This window comes from Nilaparvata lugens, chromosome 5 (assembly GCF_014356525.2).
Source record: "Nilaparvata lugens isolate BPH chromosome 5, ASM1435652v1, whole genome shotgun sequence".
NCBI lineage: Eukaryota > Metazoa > Arthropoda > Insecta > Hemiptera > Delphacidae > Nilaparvata > Nilaparvata lugens.
In genome coordinates this window covers 44,109,337-44,135,673 of record NC_052508.1, presented here as the reverse complement: position 1 = coordinate 44,135,673, position 26,337 = coordinate 44,109,337, and the positions used below count along the sequence as shown (strand labels likewise).

The following is a 26,337-nucleotide window of genomic DNA, read 5'->3' as shown; positions in this document are numbered from 1 at the left end:
GAGTGGGTTTAGGTGTCCTATGAAATAGTACACAGTAAATCAAGTCATTTCCTGAAATGGCTGGCACAGAGATTTGACCAGTTTCAACAACCTCATTTGGATCACTAACTATTAGTAAGTCAATGAATGTGTCAGTCATTAGTATGATGAGTTGGGTCGAGTTCTAAGATAGTCATATTAAGGCATTGGAATATGTGGTCAGTTGAAAGTAGTCAAAGTTACGATTTGTCATATTTAGGTCAGTGTTCATATCTCCCATAACTAGTATTCGATTATATTGAGGCATGAAAGAAAGTAAGGCATTTTTGAAGTCACTGAAGTGGCCAATTTTTGGTGGGCGATAGCAGATACCAACAAGTAGTTTATTAGAGCTAGATAAAGATAATTCACGTAACATGAATTCAGGTCTGGCAGAATACTCCTGCTCTGATGAGATTAATATTTTTGTTTTTATATAATCTTTCACAAAGACTGCAACCCCTCCACAAGCCTTATTAAGCCTATCATTTCAGAAAAGATTATATCCGGGCAATGCAACTTGGCTAGAATGAATACTAGGCTTGAGAAATGATTCTGAAATACCTATAACATTGAAGTCTTGAGATCTGAGAATTGCTCTCAGTTCATCAATGTGGCAGCTGAGGGATTGAACACTGAGATGAGCGGCTTTAAAAAGATTCTTAAGAGGGTGAAGTTTGTTAGCTAATATTATGCCTGTGTCCTGAATATTGTTACCATTATTATTATTCAAGTTAAAATGAGGAGAGGGCGAGCGAGCTGGGTTGTCACTGAGAGGCATCATTCAAGACACAGAAAGACATAGATCGAACTAAATAGCAGAGCATGACAGACGAATTAAAGGGTAAGGTGAAACTAAACACACAAAACTACACATAGATTATGTAAGATTATTGTCTAAAAAGGTGGATGAAGAGAGATATATTAGAAGAAAGTAGTAAATATCCGGTGCATAAAATGAGGTAGATAATAAGAAAATGAAATTGGAGGGATGAGAAAAACCGAAGGAGAGAGAGGGAGTGAGTAAGAGAGAGCGAAGGGATTGATACAGATAGCATAGAGTAGAGTGTTAATGAAGATGTGGTATAGAAATAATGAAGTGAGCATGCCTATATTATAAAAATATACAGTATAACTAGTTTTGAGCATGAATTGAGCTAATTTGCAGGGAGGTCAGAATGAGAAGAGGAAGGAAGAGAAGAAATAATAGAAGTTACAGACAGGTAATACTGCATATGAGAAAACAGAATAACGAATATATAAATAGAATACGCGAATGTTACTAGTTGCTAGAAAAATGCTAGTATGTTGCTAGTTGGAATGTGACCATGGTGAAGATCACAATAGAAGTACCCATCATGAGTTTACCGTCATTATTACGATGACTGTTACTTCTGTTATTGTCAATTTCACGAAAAGTCACCTTGAATCCTGCTGCAAGTTTCCTATACACACTAGTAATATACATGTAGAAATGGGATTCAGGCTTTGTTGATAAACAGAAATAAATTATTAGATTACGGATTGACAATGACCTGAGATGAGGAAGAAGCGGTATATACTCAGCAATTCGAAATAGGTTATAAATGTATTATTAAAGTGAAGTTTGGCTTCGGAGCAATTATCATAATTTTATCAACACTGGAAAAGCTTCTATTTTTGTACTATGCTATCGTTAGATAAAAAGTGTTACATTGGATTAGCTGGAGACATCATCATTCGGTTATGTCTAATTGGATACTAGTTTCCTGATTGAGTATTGGATGATTCAATCAGTAGAAAAGTTTCAGGATACTGGATGAATTGCTATAACTAAACTGATATAGCTTTATTCTAATTATATTTTTTCCATGAAAAAAAAAGTATAATATATGTTCAAAAAAGCAGAAATTAATTTCAAGATTAGTAAACATAGAAGTTGGTAAAAATGATAGTTATAGGGCAATTGACTAACAAAAAATAAAAGTCTGAAAATAGAAAAGGGAGAAGAGCGATAATTACATGAAGTGGCACAATTGAAATATAATGACAGCTCACCTTTAGTAGGAAGATATGACGTGCCAACACCGTGAAGTGTTTACTGGAGGTCGGCAAGACGCTCGGCGGTGTAGATGCTGCGTCCAGGTCCCTCTCCAACGGCGTACTTGATGCAGCCATCGACTGTCCACGTGTTTCTTATCCCATACTTGTTTGCCGCTGCGTTCAAGAGTGCCAGTCGGTGTTTCGTCAAGTCCTCCCTCACGGTGGTGCCAGTGTTCTTCAGCATCCGCTTGGCTGCAAACACCCTCTGCCTCGTCCGGTAGCCGTCGAACCTCACAATGATGGGACGACGACGCTCCTTGCCAGCTGCTCTGCCCGTGTCCTGACCTGGCTGCTGGATTGGTCCCACTTGATGAATGCTGAACAATTGCTGACTCGCTGAACAATTTGGTCGGTGGACTCCCCTTTGGTTTCAGGAATTCCGAAGAATCGAAGGCAGGTACGGCGACCTGCCGTATTATTCAAGTATTATATTGTTCAAGATCGTCGATTTTTAATTCCGTCTTTTTCTCAATTGCTGCCATCCTCTGCCGAAGTTCATTGTTCTCACCCTGTAGTCGATCCAATTCAGATTGGAATAAGGAGAAAGCCTCTGCGACAGCTTGGTTAACTTCCTTGTTTATCCTCTGTAGAATTTCGTCGGCCAGTTGCGTTGTGTCTTGACAGGGAGGGGTCGTTGACACTGGTACCGTTACACGCCTACTTGCCTTTTGTGTGGGAGTTTCCTGCCTCTTACCGTTGCTCCTAACCATGTTGGAATCGGTAAACCAGATTGTAGTCAAACTAATTGGAGGTTATGTATTACTATTTATTGAAAATCAAAATTTTGGAAATATCTTATTAATCTATGTGAAAAACACACATCTGAATGCACTAATATAAATTTCGAATAAATTCTAACAAGATAACCCTACAAAATAACGCTTTTTAACGGAGCCGAACTGCACACGTGTTCACTCACTGACCATCCAAGAGAAGAAGGATAGGAGAGGAGAAGAAGAAGAGGAAGAAGAAAAAGGAGGGAACCAACCTAACCGTGAAACTATTCCCGTCATGTCACTTGGTGCACAGGGACTTTCCGAACGCACAGTATATCAGACTCATTTTAGAGAATCATCATTTTTAAAATCGGCTGTAGCTTTCAAATAATACTGGAATCGAGAGCATTCTTCATTGTATTGGAAAGAGAAAATACTTTTCCACATCCTTACTAGATTTTTAAATTTTATCCTAAGTATTTGCCAATACGCAGCTTTGAATATGGAAATTGGTCATTTTTGTGAATTGAAATACTGGTTAAAGACACTCAAGGATGAATTTTATAATTTTTGATCGCATTTCATTTATGATGCGTGCATGATTTGGAACCGCCTTGACGTGCTGAGAAGAATGAGCTGTGGTACAATGAGATCTGTTCATTGTATCAAAAGTTATGAGTGTTTGAAATTTTGATTCTTGAGGTGTCCTTATGCGCGTCTCTCCACTAAATGTATTCTTCATAAAATTAAGAATTGATTGAGAGGTTATTCTTTATTAACGGGTGATTCTCATAGACATAATCTAATGAACTTATATAATGGTGCGAAATCTGAATGTGATAACAATGAAGTTTCTGATGATGATTAAAGCTAAAACTTGTTTTCCGAAACACATGGATCATTGGTGTCAGGTTTACCTAGAAATCTATGAGATGGAGCCCTCTACCTGTAGAGCACAAAATTATGCTCAGAGGAATCTTGAATTATACATTTTAATGGTAAAAATCGGAAGATGTTGGTTGTTGATCAAAAACTAAAATTCTTCAAAATTAATTTTTTCTTGAAATTTTACTTATTTTTTAAAAATTGTAACTCAGTACTCATTGGAGATAGAGAATTTGAAGTAATCTCATTTTATTAGGAATTTCATAATCTGAATAAAAGGCAGGAGCAAATTTTTCTCATCGATTACAGGATTTGGCGGAATAAACTTATAACAGGAAAATGAACCGAAATTATGAGGTTTATGGGCAACTCTCTATGTAGCAGAAGGAAATTTATGTATCCGAACAATAATATGTATTGAAAAATCAGAACTACAATAAAAAATGGAAACATAGAGATTTTGCAAACACTTAGAAACCGCCGATTTATATAGTTACATCACAATATTTTATACGATCGTTATTCAAATTGCATTCAATCTTCATTCTTACTAATCATTATTATACTTTGTAAAATTCGTTGAATAAATAGTAATACTGTCATTTATTGTGAATTAGTGTATAAGCTAGAATATATTGTAACATACTGAGACATACAAATGGGCGGCTTTAGAAGCAACATTCGTCCAAATTGTCTTGCTACCAATATTGCTACTGCTACTGCTCTGTAGTGAGATTCACTTTAAACTGTCAGCATTAGTTAAAAGAGAACAGCATTGATGCTATTTATAAGTATGCTGACACATAACCAAGCTGCTCTATGGTGGCATTCTTATTTAACTGTCAGCATTAATTGAACGGGAACAGCATTGATATCATGGTCTGTAGTTGCCATGATGACTGCCAATTAAAGAGACCCACAAACTAATGTTTTTGTTTTATAAAATGTTACAAATTCAAACTATCAAACTTTTTTGTATAACAAAAGTTCTATAACTTATTTATTTAACAAAATTTACATACAACAAAGTTTTATAACAAAGTTACACAGCGTAAACGCAGCTTAACAAACAATTCTTTGTAAATCACTTCTCAGTACATAAGCATCTAGAAAAAGAATTGAATTTAGCTGAATTTGGTATATATTGATTGGTGAAAGTGTACTGAATGTATAAAATTGTATATAACAGTGCAATACCAATTCAATGCAGGATTAGGAGTTGATTTCATGCACAATAAAAACTCAAACTTGAACATAAAACAAAAAAAAACATAATTCGTAAATAAGCTTTGAAAAATAGCAGGGTGGCTTATAATTTCAGATTATATGAAAATTAACCTTGATAATAATGTTTAATACTCTTTAATTGAAAACTCCACTCTCACCTGCTTTTCACATGATTCATGATCATGGTCTGAAATTGACTTTCTGTGGGAAAATGTTTTGATTCGAACCCGTCAAGCGAGCTGACGTCATCGTAGCGAGCTGATTTGAACACCAAGCGAGATTTGTCAGATCGTTGGGCTGAGAACACAATTTCTTTGCCAGCATGAAACGCATGGCAGGACACTGAGTGTATGGTCTCTGTCACACACAGCGAAAGACACAAGTCGCCATAAACTTCATTTTGCTGATAACGTTGACACTGTAAAGTAGAAATAGCATCATGATTTGGAAAAAATATAATAATACTGTTAATTAATAATTACTTAGATTACATGAAAAAACTTATTGCTTAGAAGTGCAATACATACATTTCATGTTCGACTTGAACACAAGTCATCTTGATATTTGAAAGAAGATTGGTAAACAAACAAAAATTTAACTACAATCAAATATTAAATATAAACACTGAGCTTATAGGTATTTAGAATACTAAAAATAAAAGTGTAATTGCATACTGGTCTTGTATATTTTACAAACTCTCTAAACTCAAATCTAAAACTCATTGAACTTATAGAATGAAGTGGAAGCGTTCAGCTGCATGGTCGCGCTGATAAGGAATTGCTTGTGAACATTATGTTTCGAGTAGTGGTTCGGAACCCACCCAAAGCTGCAGCTCTATAAATCTCCATCAATATTCGTCTTATAACCCACTTACAAGCCTGAAGCTCATATGGACATCACCATCAGCAAGAAATCTATTGATTATGCCATCACGTTGTATTTGTATCTTGTGTGTACAAAAGATAACTGTTGATTTAGCTATATTTTAAAATTATAACAAGGATGGAGGAACGTTTTGGTTTATTTGTAATGTTATGAATAATAGATAATTGAATAAAAGTTATTCAGTGTCAGATAGTGTACCAAGGTAGCCTAAAAAATCTTGAAAGAGCAATAGGCACACTAATGCCAGGTCTACACGACAACTATATTTGCGCAAACCTGGCTTGCGCTAAGTTTGCATCATGTAATAATAATATTTTATTGTCATTAAACAAAGTATTTTGTTTTCATTTTGCATTCATTAAACATTTGAAAAAAGCAATTGACAACGTCACAATCGTTATTTGCATACACATACAACATATACATATATAATGTGAACAATAAATAACAGGACTTTACAATAACAAAAATACCCAATACATTTAACTTAGAAATAAATTGAACCATCATTTAAAGCTAGGAACTCACTAATAACATAAAAAGGATTCAGTAATTCAGTATATTTTGTCCATAACCGGCAGTTGTCAGACAGACTTTGTCAAAATATAAAACAATTAATACACAAATAACTAGAGATGGCTGCAATAGGTCGTTTCATGTGGCTCTGTAGATGGACTGCAATAATAAATCATGAAACAATCTCAAACTGGTCCACAAGTTCACTGGTCTCATCATCTCTTAGTGAGTACAGAGGGTAGTTGAGGAGTTTCTCACGTACCAGCCTACAAAACTTCCCATACTCCAGCTCACGAGCACAAATCGGCAGTCTGTTAAAAAATGTAGTGTCCGTAAGGGGTAGCATTCATGTGCTTTCAATAGTCCGGAGTAGGGCATGTCAATTTTGCCCCGTCTCCTGGTATTGTGTTGGTGCAGCTGGCCCCTCTCTTGGTAGGCATGAACCTCTCTCCTTAGGAGCCATAGGAACTGGTACTGACTTTACACTGTCAGTATTTTCAGACGTTTGAAAATTGGCCGACAGTGCTCCAAGTAAAGCGATGACGTGATGACACAAAGAACTTTCTTCTGTAGAAGGAGAATCCTTGCACAGCTACCCGCATGGCCCTGTAGTACTATTCAGTAGCTTATATGACTATGGAACAGTTCATGGTAGGCTGTAATTAAGTAGTTGGCAGGCACATGTTGCTTCAGCTTCCACATCAAAAACGTCACCCTGGCCAGTCAATTGCACAGCATTCCAATATGTTGATCCCACGATAGAGTGGGGTCCATCACAAAACCCAAGAGTTTGACCTCCGCCTCACCACGAGCCTGCAGACCACGCCTTGAGGTGCACAACAGGTTCTGTGTTTTCCCCTCATTCAGACACAGTTTATTTGATTTAAACCACTGACTAGCCTCATCTACAAGTAGATTAAACTGGGCAACAGCAGTTTGTGGGTCCTCATCCTGGGCCAGTAGGGTGGTATCATCAGTGAGCAATAATGCTCTTCCATGCACACTGAAGTCATTGATGAATACAAGGAACAACAGAGGACCAAGAATCGATCCTTGCGGCACTCCACAGATCACCTCCCCCGACCGTGACTCCGCACCATTCACTGATGTGACCTGCATTCTATTGGAGAGGTTTCCTCTATGGTTTTCAGGGGAACTCCACTTATCTCATACCTCTTCATTTTACCCAATAGTATGTCATGCAAGACACAATTGAATGCCTTGGTCGAATCACATGAAGCAATGGAGACCGACTGCCTGCCCTCCATTGCCCCAAGAACCAATTCCATCAAATACCACACAGCTCCTGTGGTTGACCTCCCCTGACAGAATCCATACTGGTGGGGTTGGAGGATGGAATTACTCTCGAAATAGCGAGAAAGCTGAACATATATAACAGATTCCATGAGCTTTCCAAATACTGGAATTATTGAGACTGGCCTGAAATTCGACAATTCATCAGGTTCACCCTTCTTGAAGATTGGAATATTGCCCTTGATGTCTTCAGCTCCTTGGGAAAAACTCCAGAATCCAAACAGTCATTGATCAAAATACACTATAGTACAGCTAAAACATCAACTATTGACTTCAATACCACTTTTGAGATTCTATAAATGTCAGGACTTGTTGAATTCTTCTATCCCTTGATTATTTTTATCAGGTCTACTGGGGAAATCCTCTCCCACTTCACAAAACTGCAAGTGCTGACAGGAACATGATTGAACCTGATGAACCGGTGAGAGCCTCAACTATCCCAGCCACTGAGTGAATGAAGAAATTGTTAAAGTCATCAGAACTTGCGCCTCCTGTTACTACAACTTTCCTGCTTTTGGAGCTGTTGATAACATTCCAGGCTGCCTTGCATGGGTTTGGAGTATCCCTAATACAATCCGCATTCCAGATGCTGTTGGAGTTGACAATATCCTGTTGATGAATCTTCTTCAGTCTGAGATAAGCTGAATAGAACTTGTTTCTATCCTCTGCAGTTCCAGCATTCTTGTGCATATTGTTGGCAATAATAACAAGAGTTCTAATACTAGCCAAGTCTGCTGTATAACATGACTTATCAACATGACTGAAGGGTTCATTTCTTCTCCCAGTAAACCGCCTCACTCTTTTTGGGAAGTTGTCAAACATACTCATGAACCTCTGGAAGAAATCACTGAAAAAAAACAATTGATGCAAAGACTCCAGTAGACTCTCCCAAGCATTACAACAAAAACAGATAAGTTGTTTTCATCAATTCTCCTATTAGCCCAGTCAAATAGTCATTATAATGCGGCCCGACCAAACAAAAATTAAGGTAATTGGTTTTATTGTTTTAATCGGTCCATTTGGGTATTAGTAAGAGTAATCTATGGTTTCCCACCAAAATTTCTGAAGGCATAACTTTTGGCAGCCTGAAAACCAAGAGATTTTGGTACTTTTTTCAGTTTTTTTACGATATCTCCAAAACCAATTGTTCAATCAACATTTTTGCTCTATTCTTTTTTGAAGAGCATTAAATTCTCTACAATTTTTATCGCCTAAATGTTTTTCAATCTCCAATAGGAAGCGAGTTATAGCTCGTTGAAAATTGTTAATTCATTTCAACTTAGCAAAAAATCGCTAAATCCATGTTTTTTTCTTTTCACTTTTTATAACGTTATATGTGGTATTTTTTGATCGTAATTAGAGTATTACTAAATTGTCAATACAAACACTAATGATAGAGTTGGAACAAAAAAGGTATATTTTAGGGTGGTGATTTAATTTATGAGACTCATGATTTGGTGCTAACTTCTTTTGGGTGAATTCAGACCAACTGCTAATTGCTAAAAACGGTTATTGTTGGAAATAAAAAGTTCACATTATACAGTGTTATAGTGTAAAAATGATAAAGTATTCACTAGAGTAGATTACATAAAAATAGTCCAGTTGAGGATGTAACAGCAGAGTGTGTAGTCTGTCTGTTGTGTATCTTGAATTTATTTTGTTTTGCGACCACATTCCACTTTTCACATTCTGTCACAGAAGGATTCATTGAGTTTCCTTCACATGCTTGCATTACCTTATCAGAGTTTTTAAATTAATCATTAGTCTGATTTACAACCAGCATATCAGAATTAGTGGTATTCTTATTACTCGAACTAGATGGCAAAACACTACACTCTTCAAAAGAATTCACTCTCCTATTCAAGTCAATAATTCCAGTGTTTAGTCGACTTAATTCTTCAAGAATTACATGAAGAGTTTCAGACTGAATTGTCTTAATGTCGTTAATTTTGCCATGAACACTATGAACAAGAGACTGTCTTGAATCAATTAAAATTCTACGTTGAAAGTTGTCTTCTGAATTCATGCTTGATAATTCAAAGTTTTCGTCACTTACTTGTTTTGAAGATCTGTTAGTTTCTCTAACTTTTGAACAGTATTAGATGGTACATCAATTACATTCATGTCACCTATAAAACTAATAATTTTATTTGAGCTATTTAGTTCATCGTCAGAAATCGTGTTAACTTGAGCATCAAACTTATCTTGCATGGATTTGTTACAACATGTATTACTTGAACATACTTGAGAATTTTTCAACTGTTCTTCCAATACAATGTCCAATTGATCACGATTTTTTTATTTTCAAGATCCATTAAATTGAGTGTGTTTAATATTTTGTTAACATTAATAGCAACATTGAAAACATCTTCTGATTTTAAGTTAGAATCACGACACTGTACTAAACGAGTTAGGACTAACCTGAGTCGAGCAATACCACTTTGAATGTTCACCCAATTCTTCAATTTTCTTCATATCTGATGATGATATTTTTACACATGTGGTATGAAACCACTTATCAGCACAAAATGCTTCACATGCATTCCAATCAGCTGGATGTCCAACCAGCCACTCCTGATTCTCCTGAAGCTTACGTCTAAGAATGCTGATGGGATAATCTTTCACCTGTCTTGATAGCTTATTGTAGCTTTTGATCCCTTCAGCTTTGTAGCTCTTTGTTGATTTCGTCAGTCGGATGAAAGGTACATTTATCATTTCACGATGCCCAGTGAAATGCTCATTGTATGTCCTGCCTACGATCAAGGTGAGATATATTGTCAATTGTATACAGTATAACCTTAAAAATAAATGAATTAATTACTGTCATTATTTTCTTGTTTATGAACAGCGGTCTACAATGAGCAAGGAATAATGCACTATAAACTATTCTAACAGCTTTCTTTTGAAATACAAGCACACTCCGCATATCACTACAATTTCCCCATAAAATAATTCCATATCATAGCAGACTATGGAAAAACGCAAAGTAAGCTGATCTCAAATACATGTAGGTTACATGCTCTTTTAATTTGTGCAAACGATATAAAACTCTAGAGTTTACCAGTCAAATATTCAATATGTGGCCGCCAAGTCAGCTTCTCATCCAGGAAAATACCAAGAAATTCACTACTTTCAGAGGAGTTCAACAAGGTAGATCCCCTCAAACAAAAAACAGTGACTGGGTCTTGCTCTCATTCAGTAGTAACACATTTGCTCTAATTCTAAACCAAGCCGATGTTTTAGACATAGATGTTGCCGACTAAGTTTCCAATTTGTGGATGTCATTACTCTCAATCACAAAAGTTGTATCATCGGCATACAAGATTGTCTGATTCTTTACGAAGCTTGGTAGGTCATATTTATAATTAGTATAGAAAGCAGCGGCCCGAGCACGAGGCCTTTTGGTACACCATATTTGACTTCTGATACCTTGGATCTTGATCCCTTAATACACAAAATCTGTAGACAGGAGATCTTTGCAAATTTCTCAGGTTTGAAGGTTTGTGCTTTTTTCGATCAATCTCAGCCAGGTTTGCAGCGATTATTACTCATCCTATCCATCAAAACTTGGATCCCTTCAAAATGAAGATAAAGAATTTGCGATTTCAGATTCGGACTCAGCACCCTCGAATTAAAAATGTGTCAATTCTCAAAAATAAGGAAGACTTTTTAATGGATTATAATTATGTTATTTACTCTATAGTAATGTAATAGAGTTATTCACTCTTCACTTCATAAGCAGTATTCTTGATTATTATTAAGGAGGAGGAGGAGGAGTTACACTTTCCTCTGTGCTAGTAAAGAACTAATTAACTTTTATCATATTAATAATTTATTGTACTAAATTCCAAGTACAATGCTATAAATTACTCTGAAGACTTCCGCTACTGCAGATGTTTACAACAGATTAATTGAATAGTTTCAATGTCTTATCTCCTTACATCTTCACTTATTAATTTATTCTTTTACAATATCATTGTAATGTTCAATGTTCAAGTAAAATCATAATAGGTTCTACTCTTGAGTGTGAGTTTACGTTTCTAGCTTCAAAAGAGTTGAAGTCAAAGGAGGGCTGGATATCCTGGATTTACATAATTTTGGGCTGAATGGGCTTTAACCCAGGGCGGTAGAATTCAGAGGGCTGCAAATTCTGGTAAAATGTAGAAAAATGTATAATTATTCGAAATACTTAAGCACAACACAATCGATACTAAATAAAATCTCACTTCATCTGTGGTGTGACTCTATTGTGATTTGTTTGAAAGTTGATATCGTGTGAACAGAGGTTTGCGCAAGCCTGTAGATTTGTTCAAGCCTAGGTTTGCGCAAATATCGTTGTCGTGTAGAGTAGACCCGGCATTACACGGAACGCTCACACTTGCTGGTTGCGTTCAGTGTAAACAGCTACATAAAAGTCACAACGTGTTCCAATGGCACTTATCAAATTTTGTTTTCCTACAGCTACCTCGAAAAGTTGCTGTTCCTGTACTGATTACAATACCCAAAGATTCACTTTTCCGCTCTAGTGCGGGAAAATTTTTTCTGCACTCCAGATTTGCAACATGGCAACACAAAATAGTTGGTGGGTTATATGGAGGATTAGTGCACGAAAACAAAAATTAAGTTGGTAACAATGACTGTGATTAGATTTAGATAAGAATCATTTCAATGGCTACCCTACATTTATGATAAAAACCCAATCTAGAAATCCAAAACAAGAATAATGTTTATCTAAATCATGATTAAATGATAACTCCTCATCACTTAATAATAAATAATGTTTATTTTCTATTGACAGTAATAATAATTCCAACTCCTAGCAATGAGAAATGTAGCAAACACACATTATGAAATTCGAATTTTCAGGTTAAATAATAACCGTTCGAAATAAAATAAATATTAGTCAATAAAATAACATTAGAATATACTGAAATAAAATATTTTCTGTTGTCTATGTTATTTTATAATATTTTTCGGTATTTTTAGTTAACCATAAATATCTGAATACTGTTTTTAGCTGGCTGAAACAAACTTAGGTACGATTCTTCCCGCTAGTTCGCGCGCTTGTCGGTTCAGTCATCTTGTTGTGTTCAGCCACCTTGCAGCTCGGTTCAGCCAATCAGCTGTTGGCGTGTATTTTGTATGCGAATTTTTTCTTCTATCTGTATTTTTTCTTATTCTTGAATAAATAAAAATGAGAACTTTGGCTGAGAATTTTCAACTTCAATTGGATTATTAATTTTTAAATGAATTAAGGTTGTTATTAATAACAGCATCACACACACAAACATTTGATGGATTTCAGCCATCATTTCACCCATAATCATTTAATCAACCACTTCTCATATTCAATGGTAACTGTAGGAAAAGTTTAATGTGGAATACGTGAGCAAAGTTCCTCTGCTGCACTCAAGTAAACGTTTCTTTCAGTGCAGCAAACTGTCACTTTGCGCACTAGTTGCACAAATAACTATTTCCTACAGTTACGTTGAAAAGTGGCCATTGCTGCACTGATTACAGAACGCAAAGAATCACTTTCCCGCTCTAGTGCGGGAAAAATTTTTCTGCACTCCAGATTTGCAACATGGCAACGCAAAATACTTGGTAGGTTATATGGAGCAACAGTGCAGCAAAATGAAAATGAAGTTGGTAAGAGTGACTGGGCTGCTATAGTGAGCAGAGGTGCAACGAAGCACAACGAGCCAATTATTATTCATTTCGTTATTATATCTAATTAAATAAATGTATGTATCTTGGTTTAAGTGCAGTAGCATATACTTATTTTTTTTTTTTGTAAAGCTTTTTTGTATTTTGTTTTTGGCAAAATAAATTATATATTATAACGAGGACAGCGACAGCACAGTGCCACATTCAGCACACAGCCGCCTCTTCATTCAAACACTACTACATTATTCAATTTGACAATAAATTGAGGTTTTTATTAATAATAAAATTACACAGAAAAACATTTGATGGATTTCAGGCAATTTTACCCATAATTACCCACTTTTCATATTCAATGGTAACTGTAGGAAAAATTAAATGTGAAGTAGGTGCGCAAAGTTCCTCTGCTGCACTCAACAAACGATTCCGCCCTCGCCTACGGCTCGGGCGTAAACGTTTCTTTCGGTGCAGCAAACTCTTACTTTGCGCACTAGTTGCACAAATAACTATTATGACTCATGCATCTGACTCGCACTTGCACATAATTATACGCATTCAATGTGATCACACCCACAGACGCGGACTACAGTAAAGCACATAGAGCTCTGTTCAAGAACCAAACGCTTACACATTTTGTAACACCGGTTATTGATAGTATAACATTTTCAATGCCATCTCTTATAATCTATAGGCTAATAGTTTAGACAAAATTCAATGTGAACTAGGCTATAAGCTAACCAAACCACTTCAACAGTTTCATCAGAGTATAAGATTGGAAAGGGTTTTTAATTAACTGGAAATCAATGTTACTAAAATTTTACTCACCAATTTTTTTACATGTTGCTGAGGTTCCAAATTTGTGCATAAAAACCGCCAGTGAAAAAGTAGATAAACAATGACAGCTACTATTGTAACAGCTAAAACGACGCAGTATAGATGATTGAACAGAATTCCTGGAAGCCTTCGCACCAATAGTGCCATATTGAAAGAATATAATACTAAAAGTAAGATGTCTCAAACAACAAAAATTTAAAATTCATACTTCACCGAGCACTTGATCGTACTTCATTTCATACTTCAAAGTTCGTACTTCATTTTCACCGAGCACTTGACAAACATAACCTAGAAAATTACAGCTACAGCAAGGAGCGTTGCTTACGGAACTACAAGGCTAGAACACTCAGGTGATCAGCTGTTCAAAAGCGTACACTTCAACCCGTGTTTACATTGAAATCCCTATGTCGAGTGGAATTTTTCGTGAATAAACGTTGATAATTCTACTGTTAATTACTTTTTAGAATAGTGGCTTGTTATTTTATTTTCCCGATACATATTTCAACATCTATCATTAATTTTAAGGGCAGCAATCATTGAGTTCTCACAAAATTCCTATTTATTAGTCAACAAATTTGTAGGTTATTTGTACTTCAGTTATAATCACGTTGAATTTCAAAACACGTAGTCTAATAATTTATTGTCATGAAATAAAGATTATAGTTGAGTTGCTGAAAGTTTTAAGAACTAGGCCTACAGATTGTTTTTTTATTTTTATTACAATACACCTTGATTTCCAGAGAGGAACTCAGACTCCCCATTTGAAATCTTGTAGTATGGCAATCTAACTTTATTTGATTTCATAACTTTTCAGATGAAATACACAAATAAGTCTTATTAGAAAGTAAGGCGAAAGTAAATTTGTAAGTTCTTTGTCATCATATAATATAATAAGTATTTCTTTTTCTTATAGAGCTTATTATTGGAATATAAATTCTACTTCTACTTGAAGTACCTATAACAAGAATGTTATGAAATTGGAAACTTTTATGGTTTGGATTATATTGAGTAAAAGAGCCCAACATATTTCCAATAGTTTTTATTATAGACTAAAATATGTTTTAAATGATTATATTGTTAGCTTACTCAGCAAAAGATTTCAATATTCAGCCTTATCCAGTAGGTACCGGTAACTTATATTTTATTTACGAATTTAAGTACAATGTATTTACGGTTGCGCTCAACTCTATTCTGGAGTTTAAGACTAAATTCATTATTATTTCAAAACTTCCAAGTAAAAAAGTGTTGATTTTAAATCGTGTAGGATAAAAATATTATATATATATATACATATACCGTATATATGATTCATGGCTGGCATACATTTAATAGAGAATGAGTTACAATTTATAAAATAGTGTACCGTACCCTGGTAGGTCTACAAAATTAACTGTATAGTTTAACACCGTAATTTTTTTTATTGAAATTATGACATTTACAATCATGAATAATATTTCAATTGAACTACTGTATATACCTATACTTTCTTCAAAGTTTAGAATCATTAAACTGCCAGTAGTGTTTTGGATTACGGTATGTGTTTCCTCTGACCCCACAACTGTGGGTAATTGATAAAGGAGAAGTTATTGAAGATCGTGCTGTAATTCAAATAGCAGAGCTTCAAAACTGAATGAAGTATGAACATATCAGTTTTTGACATTATATTTTATATTAATATATATTAGGTAGAAGTAAAATGACACTCATTCTTTCACCAATTAATCTATTTACTCACCCGGATAAGTAAGAAAGTCGTGTTTCAGTTGATTCGTTGTTGATTATCCATATTTATTACCAATATTATTACAATGTATTGTATTTTGATAACTTTAAACTGAAAAAGCACATTCTTTTGGTGTAACGACGACCGTTTAGTGCTGGTGTTGTACATTCTCAAGCCAAACAGAAACTCGAAACGGTCGTCGCCACACCAAAAGAATGTGAGTGTTTTTTCCCTTTAAAGTTATCAAAATGAAATATAGTTAATGTTCAACCTTCTAGTGGCGCACTAAGACACTACCTCCGTAAACTCGGAGGTGTAGTGACTGAGACCGTAATTGAAAAAAATTTCAAAGACGACCAATACGGTATGCGCTTTTTTAAGAATTGACAGAAAAATGTTGTTAATGTTGTTCAGTTATAGGGTCTAGAAATTTAAAATAACTAAACCTTATTGACTTCTATATCGCCCAGAATAGGCGATTTTTCTGCTCTTACCAGCGTTTTCTTAGCTTTCAAGAGAAAATTCTTACGTTTGGTACAAAATTTCAGGTAACTTGAGGTGTATTAGTTATGTAGGCTATTGAAAGGGCTTAGAAGGTGTGCTAGAAATTGGCGTTTCCAGTGTTTATCTGTGTTTTATCAGGATTTTCAAAACCAAATAAGCAGAAAATGTTCAAATTTTATACACATTTTTAGCATAATTATGAAATAACAGTTCAATGAATGAAATGACAAATTTATAGCAACACTGAATTGGGTTATTAATTGCGCTATGATCCCCTGCCATTTAGCAGATAATCTTAACTCAGCTGGGGGACTCTAGCCTTTGCATGTTAGAAGAGACCATCATGAATATTAATATAATTTGTGCAAGAGCGCGCTTAATTATGCATAACCAAGCGTGCAGACAAGAAACGTACAATATCTGAAAAGAGCAAAAGGAACACTAGCTCACACTGAAAGCGTGCTTGGTTGCGTTCAGTGTAAACAACGTGTTTCAATAGCACTTTTCAAATTTTGTTTTCTGGGTCATGCATGATTCTACGTAAATTTGCACATATCCATTCAATGTGATCATACAATTATTCTCATGTATCAGGATATTATTCATATTATTACTGTTGTGACCAAGAATAAATCTTTCAAGTAGTATCCTACCAGAGCGTCAATAGACATATCATTGGTTCATTAGCGCTATTGAAGAATATGCATAGATTTTTCATGATATGACATGGTCTTACATATGATATAAATATAAAAACTCTGATATCTCACTCTGCAATAAATTATTATTTACACTGTATCGATCAGCCATAACCCATAAAGAACACTTTACTTACTTACCGGTACAGTACTTACCTCCGATGAGTAAGATGTACTGTATTCCTCACGGTCCTGGATCGGGGAATCGTCAAATTTTCAAATTGTGTCAAACTCACTTTGTTAAGAGTAGAAACAGATTAGATAAAAATGATTCATGTAAGTTACTGGATCAGGCTGAATATTGAAATCCTTTACTGAGTAAGCTAGCAGTATTATCATTGATCACATATATTCGTTTATAATAATATTGTTAGAGATACCGTAATGTATGTTCTGTTTTAATACTAAAGATAACCTACACTGCAAATTTTTTTCATTTCAAGCCATTCTTGTTATGATTTAATAAGAATTCTTATTCCAATAGTGACTTATATAATAAAATGAGTGATAGCCTACCAATTTACCTTTTCAAAAAAATTATGTTTAATCTAAAAATTCCTTAAGTCTAATAAAGCTATAAATATTAGCATACTACAAAAGCCGTGGTTGTAATTCCTCTCGTAGAAATTGAGCAATACTGTAATCAAAATTGAAAAAAACAATAGGTAGGCCTAATTCAAAGCACAAGCAACTCAACTGTACACTGTTAATATATTATTTATTTGTATTGTGTAGAGAATGTCAATGAAGTCATTCATCATACAAAAAGTTCCCAGTCACAATTTTTTGGTATGTGTTAGTATATTGCCACTAGCAAGAACCCGTGCTTCGCAAGGATCTACTTTAAAACTTGATAAAATGAAAACTTGACATAGTGAAATTTTGAAGAATATTGAGAATAGGCCTATAACCATCCTTGGTTAATTAAGAATCTATAAGCAAAATTTCAAGTTAATTAGTCCAGTAGTTCAGACGTGATGATGCGTCAAACATAATTTTCCTATCCCGTACGTGCATAAGCCAACTCTTTACTTTATATAATTATTATAGATATAGTTAACGACTGCAAGAGATAGGACTGTGGAACAGAATAGTGGTGAAACTATGATAGCGCCAGAAGTGTCTCAAACACAATAGTAGGTACTACATGAACTTTTTAAAAGTGATTTGAAAAAATGTTAAAACAACAGAACTGAATCCTTATCATTTTACCTTCATTTAGAGAGCCTTTTGTTTGAGCCGAATGGAAATCTATTTATAAAAAATGAATGTCTGTTTGTATGTTTGTTTGTTCCCTGTAGACTTGAAAACTACTTGACATAACGGCATGAAACTTTGGGAATATGTTGTGTGAATATTAGGGATGGTTTCTAAACAGGAATTTTAATAGAGGGGCTAATAATAATTATTTATTAATCCATTTTACAGTAATAAACATATCACCCTGTGATAAATTATTGTGTACTGGTATTAAAACGGTAGTTTGGAGTTGAAGTGTAGTTGATTGGTACCAGCTGTTGATAATGGTTCCTTAGAAGACCTATACAAATAATTATCACTCCCCTATCATTGAGAAACTGGAAAATGTTGGAAAAAAATATTCACCTAATGAAAGAGAGTATATATATTGTATAGTATTCATATTGCATTTATTAATTACTGGAGAATGAAAGAATAATTTCATGAATTTAGCTTAGCTTATATTCATCCTAAAATGGAAAGAATATGGAATTCTGTGTGATTCATCGTACATCCCATATTTCCTGGACCATATATATATTGACAATCTACAGCTATGAAAACATTGAATATTTTTCTTTGAAACACTGATGTAACCTTTTTTTTAATTGAAAACTTTACTGATAGATATTACTACCAATTGATTGAGAAGAATAATATGTTTTCGGAATAATGGATGCTGCATGACTAAGCACATAGGAAGTCCGTATTGAGATGTAAATGAATGTCAGATAAATTTCATGATTCACCAAATAAAGTCAAGTGTAACATGAGATACATTGGCGGTACGAAGTTCGCTGGATAAGCTAATTGTAAATTGAGCTTTATTATTAATAGACAACGCTGAAAAAGACGGGCTCAATCACCAGGAATACTATAAATCTATGAGGGACCAGTAAGCCATCAATTTTGAGTAGTTCAATTACTTAAATTATGGACACGGGATACATTATGGACAATCAGTACGTATGAAATTCATTAGCTACCATACAGAATAAAAAATTTTTGATTGCAGTGACCCCGACTACTGTATTATGAATAACCATTTGGATCAAATATAAGGAATTACTCGCATCTCTCATCAACTCGCAATTTTTATTCACAAATATTAACAAGAAATATATATTAAGTTATATTTAATAAACTCACGGCTAGTACTCAAGTTTGTCTTTTTCTGGCCGTGCTACAAATAAATGTAGGTATATGTTTGACATTTTGTTTCTGTAATCTTGTTGTCTATTAAGAAAGTTTTCAATGTGATTTTTGATGGCAATAAAATTTGAATTTGAAATAAAAAATTATCAACAAACTCCTAACCAAACCTTTGTGCTCTGTTCTAATCGGAGTGTATGAGACTCCATATACAGCTGATAGAAGGCGCAAACCGAACTGGCCAAGCATACAACGATGGAACAAACACGTGTTAACTTGCACTCTCAATCAACGCAACATCAATTTGATCAGCTGATTGATGAAATTGTTTCAAGCTTTCCAATGATTACAACATATTTTAGAATATCATGTGTCAATTATCTCAGTTCCATATGGAGTTCACCTTACCATGAGCTTACTTAATAGGATCCTTTTTCATCCTTTGAAATCCTTAGAGGCAAAATATCTCAAAATCCGTTCTTAGTGCGCATCTAGCATGTTTGAAGAATATTTGTGCAAAGTTTTAAGTCTGTAGGCCAATTAGTTTGAGCTGTAGTGTGATTTTACATCAAAATTTTCGAAAAGTGCCCTCTCCTGAACCCCCCTGTGCTCCTGATTGGAATTTTTCTGCAAAGATCTGATTTTTTTCGTACCTGAACGAAAAAGTTCCTCATGACTTTGCTGTACAATGAACGGTTAAAAGTGAACATTTTGGGGGGCCCAGGTCCCTCAGGGGGGGGGGGCAAATTTCTGAAAATCCTTTCGTAGTGGATGTTTTGAGGCTACAATAAACACTTGTGTGAAATTTCAAGTTTTTAGGCTTAGTAGTTTGGGCTGTGGTGTGATTTCAGTTTGTCGGGACTTAGCCTTTTAGATATAGTGAGGCTGCTGCGGCAGGAATTGATTTCTTTGATGTGTCCGTGGTAGCTTTCAGGAGGGCAGCCATGCGGTGGGGACTCTAGCTCCTTCTTTGTTGTTAGCTGATATTTATATATCTTTCGTCTTATCATCCTTTCTCCTTTTGTTTTTTTATGCATGTATTTTGTTATACCCTTTGTGATTACTTGTTAGTGATCTAATGCTGAGGTTTGCCTAATTTATTTTTCTCTTTTATTTGGCTATAGGCTACTTTGAATGCTTTACCTTCATTGCTTTGCTTTAAAATTTAGCTTCATTATGTAATATGTATACTTAGGGGGCACTAGCCAATCCTCTTTAACTTAGCTTGTTATTGTTATGCTTGTTATTATGCTTATTATTAGGTTATAATTATGCTTATTAGTATTATTATTATTATTCTTATTTATATGCTTCTTTTTTGTGCTTTTTGATTGTTGTAATTGGTGTGTACCGTTGGAAAATAAATAAATAAATATAGGTAGAAGAAGAAGAAGAAGAAGAAGAAAAAAAAGAAGAAGAAGATAGATTATTATGTTGTTTTGGCCTGTGATCTGTATAAATGTCCTGTAACAACTAAAGGTGTGTCCACACATGCCAAACCGAACCTCGAACCGCGCAGCAAACCGTGCATCCCTCCGAACATCTTGCCTTTCAACGAACATGAGATGTTTCATAATGTTAAAAATCAGCTGTTAATCATTCGCCGTACCGCACTCCGAACCATTCGCCGTGCCGCTTGCCTCTGTTCTAACTGCTCGCCTCAACTCACTCCGAACGCTGAACTTTCCAACCAATCAGAGCCCTCGATTACAATTCGCCGTGCAGCTCGCTCCACAATATTTTGGCTATCCATCACAAGTGGAAAACATGCGAATATGAATACAGAAGTATGGGCAATTTTTAATTTGATTAAATTCATGTTTTGAAGAATTCGTTGTTACGAATGATAAATTGATAGGAGCTTATAAATATTTTCTAATTCAAATTAAATAACTTCTGAAAAAAATAATGATTGGATAATTATCTATTGATAATCAATTTCATCAACTAACTGAAAAAAGTACTTCAATTTCCATGAATTTATTAATAGAATTATATAAATCTAAAGTGTAGGTCATATCTAAATTCACAAAGAGTTCGATTCTTGTTGGCAAGAAAGATGTTATTCAATGCAGAAATCATTGTTATTCTACTAAAAGATAGGATAAAATGAATAGTTCTCTTTCAGGGGGAGTTTTGACAACCCACAAAACTCATCTTTCATTTGAAGAAATAATATCAAAAAGGTGCATAGGACCTTACTTTTTTGTTCAGCTTGCCAAAATACCCCTCATTTCAATATTAAAATTTTCGACTGATTGTACAGTGAGTCAATCATTCTATCAAGGCTTGAATAATTTTGAAATTTTAATTAAATAAAAATGGTAGAGAATAATTATCATGTAGATATCAACACCTTTATTTAAAGACATATTAACTGCATGAGTTTTCATATTGCCGATACAGCATTGATAAAACTGTAGACGTTTATTTAGCAGTCTCAAAAAACTGTTCTAGCTGAAAAATTGATCATACATGCCACGTGTAGGCTTATACATTGCATCAGGAAAACGAAGTTCAAAACTATGGTTTTCCTAAACATATGTTTTTGAGATAATTTCTTTGATGCAGCTGTTTCACATTCACCATTATAAATTATACAGAGTTTGTGAAAATAAAAATATTTATTGATTACCAAAACAATACTATTATTATATTAATGATAATAATTGATTATGAAAACAATACTTTTATTATATCAATAATAATAATATTATTAAACATATTTATCAATTATCAGAACAATATTATTGAGGTTAGGTAGAATCAGGTAGAAAGCAATAATAGAACAGATGTTCTTTTTTGAATTTCTATCATATTATTTTGTTATTTCTAATGATTACAACATATGTTAGAATATCACATGTCAATAAATAAATAATCTCATTTCCATATTGCACTTACCTTACCATGTTCATAACCTTACTTAATAGGATCCTTTTTCATCCTTTGAAACCCTTAGAGGCAAAATATCTCAAAATCCGTTCTTAGTGCGCGTCTAGCATGTTTGAAGAATATTTGTGCAAAGTTTCAAGTCTGTAGGACAATTAGTTTGAGCTGTAGTGTGATTTTACATCAAAATTTTCGAAAAATGCCCTTTCCTGGACCCCCCTGTGCTCCTGATCGAAATTTTTCTGCATAGACCTAATTTTTTTTCGTAGCTGAACAAAAAAGTTCCTCATGACTTTGCTGTGCAATGAGCGGTTGAAAAGTACAAAATTTTGGGGGGGCCCCAGCTCCCTCAGGGGGGCAAATTTCTGAAAATCCTTTCTTAGTGGATGTTTTCAGGCTACCATGAACAATCGTGCAAAATTTCAAGTTTTTAGGCTCAGTAGTTTGGGCTGTGGTGTGATTTCAGTCTGTCGGGGCTTAGCCTTTTATAAGTATAGAGAAGATTATTTTATTGACTGCACTATCCCACTATCTCCGTAAACCGTAGTTTACGGAGGTAGTGACTATCCCCAACGCAACGCAAGGTAACAGGAGGTGTTTTTATGTTGAGAAGATAAAAGGAAATAGTGTGTCAAAATTTTTTTAGTAAATGTCTACTATAGTTACGTTCATTCACACCTTTTGTATGGAGCAATATTATGGGCCAATTGTAGTGATTTCCATTCACGTTTTGTGCTACAAAAAAGAGCAATAAGAACCATGTATACGGTAATGTTCCTCCCCTTAAGCACTGCAAACCGCTATTTGTTAGATTGAGAATTATGTGTTTGGCGTGTATTTTTATTTTTCGATGTTTATTATTTATAAAGATTAACTTGCTCTCATTTTCTAGACATTTTGATGTTTATTCGCACAACACAAGAAATAGGTTGAACTTAGAAACGAATATTGTCGGTATAAATCTAGTCATATGAGTTTTAGGGCTTGTGCAATTAGGTTTTATAATCAGTTACCGTTACTAACATATAAAGAGGCTTACTAGTGAGTGAATATAAACTTAAAATTAAGGATTTTCTAATAAGAAACCTGTCTTTATACTAATGATGAATATTTTGTAAGACGTTAATGTGATGATTTCTTGTTTTTATGTGGTATGATTATAAATGTTTTTTATGTAATAATTTATGTAATTTTCTCATGAAGTGGCCTATACAAATTGTAATTTGTCTTTGAAAATAAATGGATTTTGATTTGATTTATAGCCTAAAGCTGGGTTTACACCAAAGTTATTAACAAAATATTAAAAGCTCAATCCTTATAGATACTATTACAATGAACGGAACTTGACATACACATATTATGTTCATCATGTGTATGATATGTTATGTTCAATCCAATAGAATATATATATAGGGATTAAGTTATTAACATTTTGTTGATAACTTTGGTGTAAACCCAGTTTAATAGATTATAAACATGTTTTGTTGAACTGAGTAGCCTACTATTTAACTGAAACTCATAAAAATGAATAATTTTTTACGACTAGCCTACTATAGCCTTTTACTAGATACTAAATTCATGTACTTACTAATAACTATGGAATTCTATTGTGCAAAATTTATATTGTTTGGTGCTAAAGAATGTTATCTAATTCAATTAACTATAAATATAACAAATCATTATTAGATTATTCGTCTCCCGTTGGTTCTTTTATACCCATTTGTAGTACAACTAGATGTATATAAAATGTGTACATTAAATTTCACAAAGTAAACAACTATATTAAATAATGGAGAATATATTATTATAATGGTATGTGGTATAAATGCATGCTATTTTGTTGAAAATGAAGACTGGACATACAGCTTACATTCTACCAGAATAGTGTATACGTCTATTTTACATATTATAAAATAACTAGCCATATCCGTCTAGCCAGGGGGCTCCGCCCCCTGGACCCCCGACTGGATCGTCCAACAATGAGATCAGCAGGCTCGCTTCGCTCGCCTGCATTTTTCATTTGAGCATTTTTATCATATGTTAGGACAATCCAGTTGGGGGTCCAGACTAAACGTCTGGCTAAACGGATATGGCGAGCGAAGCGAGCCTGACGGCTAGTGATTTAATATTCCCAGGATTGAAGTAGCAGTGCCCAATCAATTTTTCCGCGATAAATGCATTTAAATCTTCAACTTGATGCCAACCTAACAAAGTCAACTCAACCTAATGTCAACCTGACAAAATTATCAATTTAGTTGCCAGTTAACAACTGTTTCGAAGAGGTACTTTATCTAGATTATAGTTCTATAGTAACATATGATATGGAAATTTCAATTATAATATTAAGAGATTGGGAGAAGAAGAATATACATGCTAAAAGACGAACTTTAAACGAACTTAAAAACAACTCTTAGAGTTGAAATATCGCCAAAAGATTTCTTAGTGAGCACCTAGTACGTATAGGGAAGCTATATTCTAAGTTTGGTTGCAATCCATCTAGTAGTTTGCCAGAAATCGTGATCAGTGAGATAAGAATTTTATAAGTATAGATTATCCATAATTTAACTTGTATAATGTACCTATGTCTTCAGCAATTATGAAGAGTACTTTGTCTTCATAATCTCAGCAGATATCTGTACGTAAAACACATATGTATTATATACTAATCACATCAGGACTTATAGGCATATAGCCAAAGTAGCCCAGTTTGACGGCATGTAGCTTTGACGCGTGGCTGATAAGGAGTTCCAGTTTGTCGTTGCATGCACCAGGGGTGCCCAGAAGGGGGGGGGGCATGGCACAATTTGTGCCATCAAAATTTTTGGCCTCTAAAGGGCCAACTGAACATAACTACCAAATTTGAACATTTTTGGTCCGGTAGATTTTTAGTTCTGCGAGTGAGTGAGTCAGTCAGTCAGTGAGTGCCATTTCGCTTTTATATATATATATATATAATCAAGGTCTATAAAGAGACCATGACTATAATCTATATATATATATATATATATATATATAATATATATATATATATATATATATATAGATATATATATATATAAAAGCGAAATGGCACTCACTGACTGACTGACTCACTCACTCACTCGCAGAACTAAAAATCTACCGGACCAAAAATGTTCAAATTTGGTAGTTATGTTCAGTTGGCCCTTTAGAGGCCAAAAATTTTGATGGCACAAATTGTGCCATGCCCCCCCTTCTGGGCACCCCTGGTGCATGCAACGACAAACTGGAACTCCTTATCAGCCACTCAGTGAGTGAGTGAGTGAGTGAGTGAGTGAGTCAGTCAGTCAGTGAGTGCCATTTCGCTTTTATATATATATATATAGATATATATATATATATATATATATATAGATATATATATATATATATATATAATCAAGGTCTATAAAGAGACCATGACTATAATCTATATATATAAAAGCGAAATGGCACTCACTCACTGACTGACTGACTCACTCACTCACTCACTCACTCACTCATATATATATAGATATATATATATATATATATATAATCAAGGTCTATAAAGAGACCATGACTATAATCTATATATTTAAAAGCGAAATGGCACTCACTGACTGACTGACTCACTCACTCGCAGAACTAAAAATCTACCGGACCAAAAATGTTCAAATTTGGTAGTTATGTTCAGTTGGCCCTTTAGAGGCCAAAAATTTTGATGGCACAAATTGTGCCATGCCCCCCCCCCTGGTGCATGCAACGACAAACTGGAACTCCTTATCAGCCACTCAGTGAGTGAGTGAGTGAGTGAGTGAGTCAGTCAGTCGCATTTCGCTTTTATATATATATATAATATATATATATATATATATAAGCGAAATGGCACTCACTCACTGACTGACTGACTCACTCACTCACTCACTCATATATATATAGATATAATCAGGTCTATAAAGAGACCATGACTATAATCTATATATTTAAAAGCGAAATGGCACTCACTGAC

At 34.4% G+C, this 26,337-nt stretch overlaps 1 protein-coding gene across 2 annotated transcripts in view; it reads right to left on the bottom strand.

Annotated features, from left to right (window-relative positions):
- Positions 1-16,631, bottom strand: part of LOC111052324 (divergent protein kinase domain 1C) — a 54,997-nt gene extending 38,366 nt beyond the window's left edge. The window contains exons 1-3 of one of the 2 annotated variants that reach the window (XM_039428409.1): positions 14,133-16,631; positions 10,065-10,396; positions 5,087-5,346 (exon numbers count right to left, since the gene is read on the bottom strand). In XM_039428409.1, the coding sequence (XP_039284343.1) occupies positions 5,087-5,346; positions 10,065-10,396; positions 14,133-14,172 (632 nt within the window). In that variant the 5' untranslated portion in view covers positions 14,173-16,631. The remainder of the gene's footprint in view (positions 1-5,086; positions 5,347-10,064; positions 10,397-14,132) is intronic. The other variant, XM_022338966.2, reaches the window with a different exon arrangement.
- Between the last annotated feature and the right edge of the window lie 9,706 nt (positions 16,632-26,337).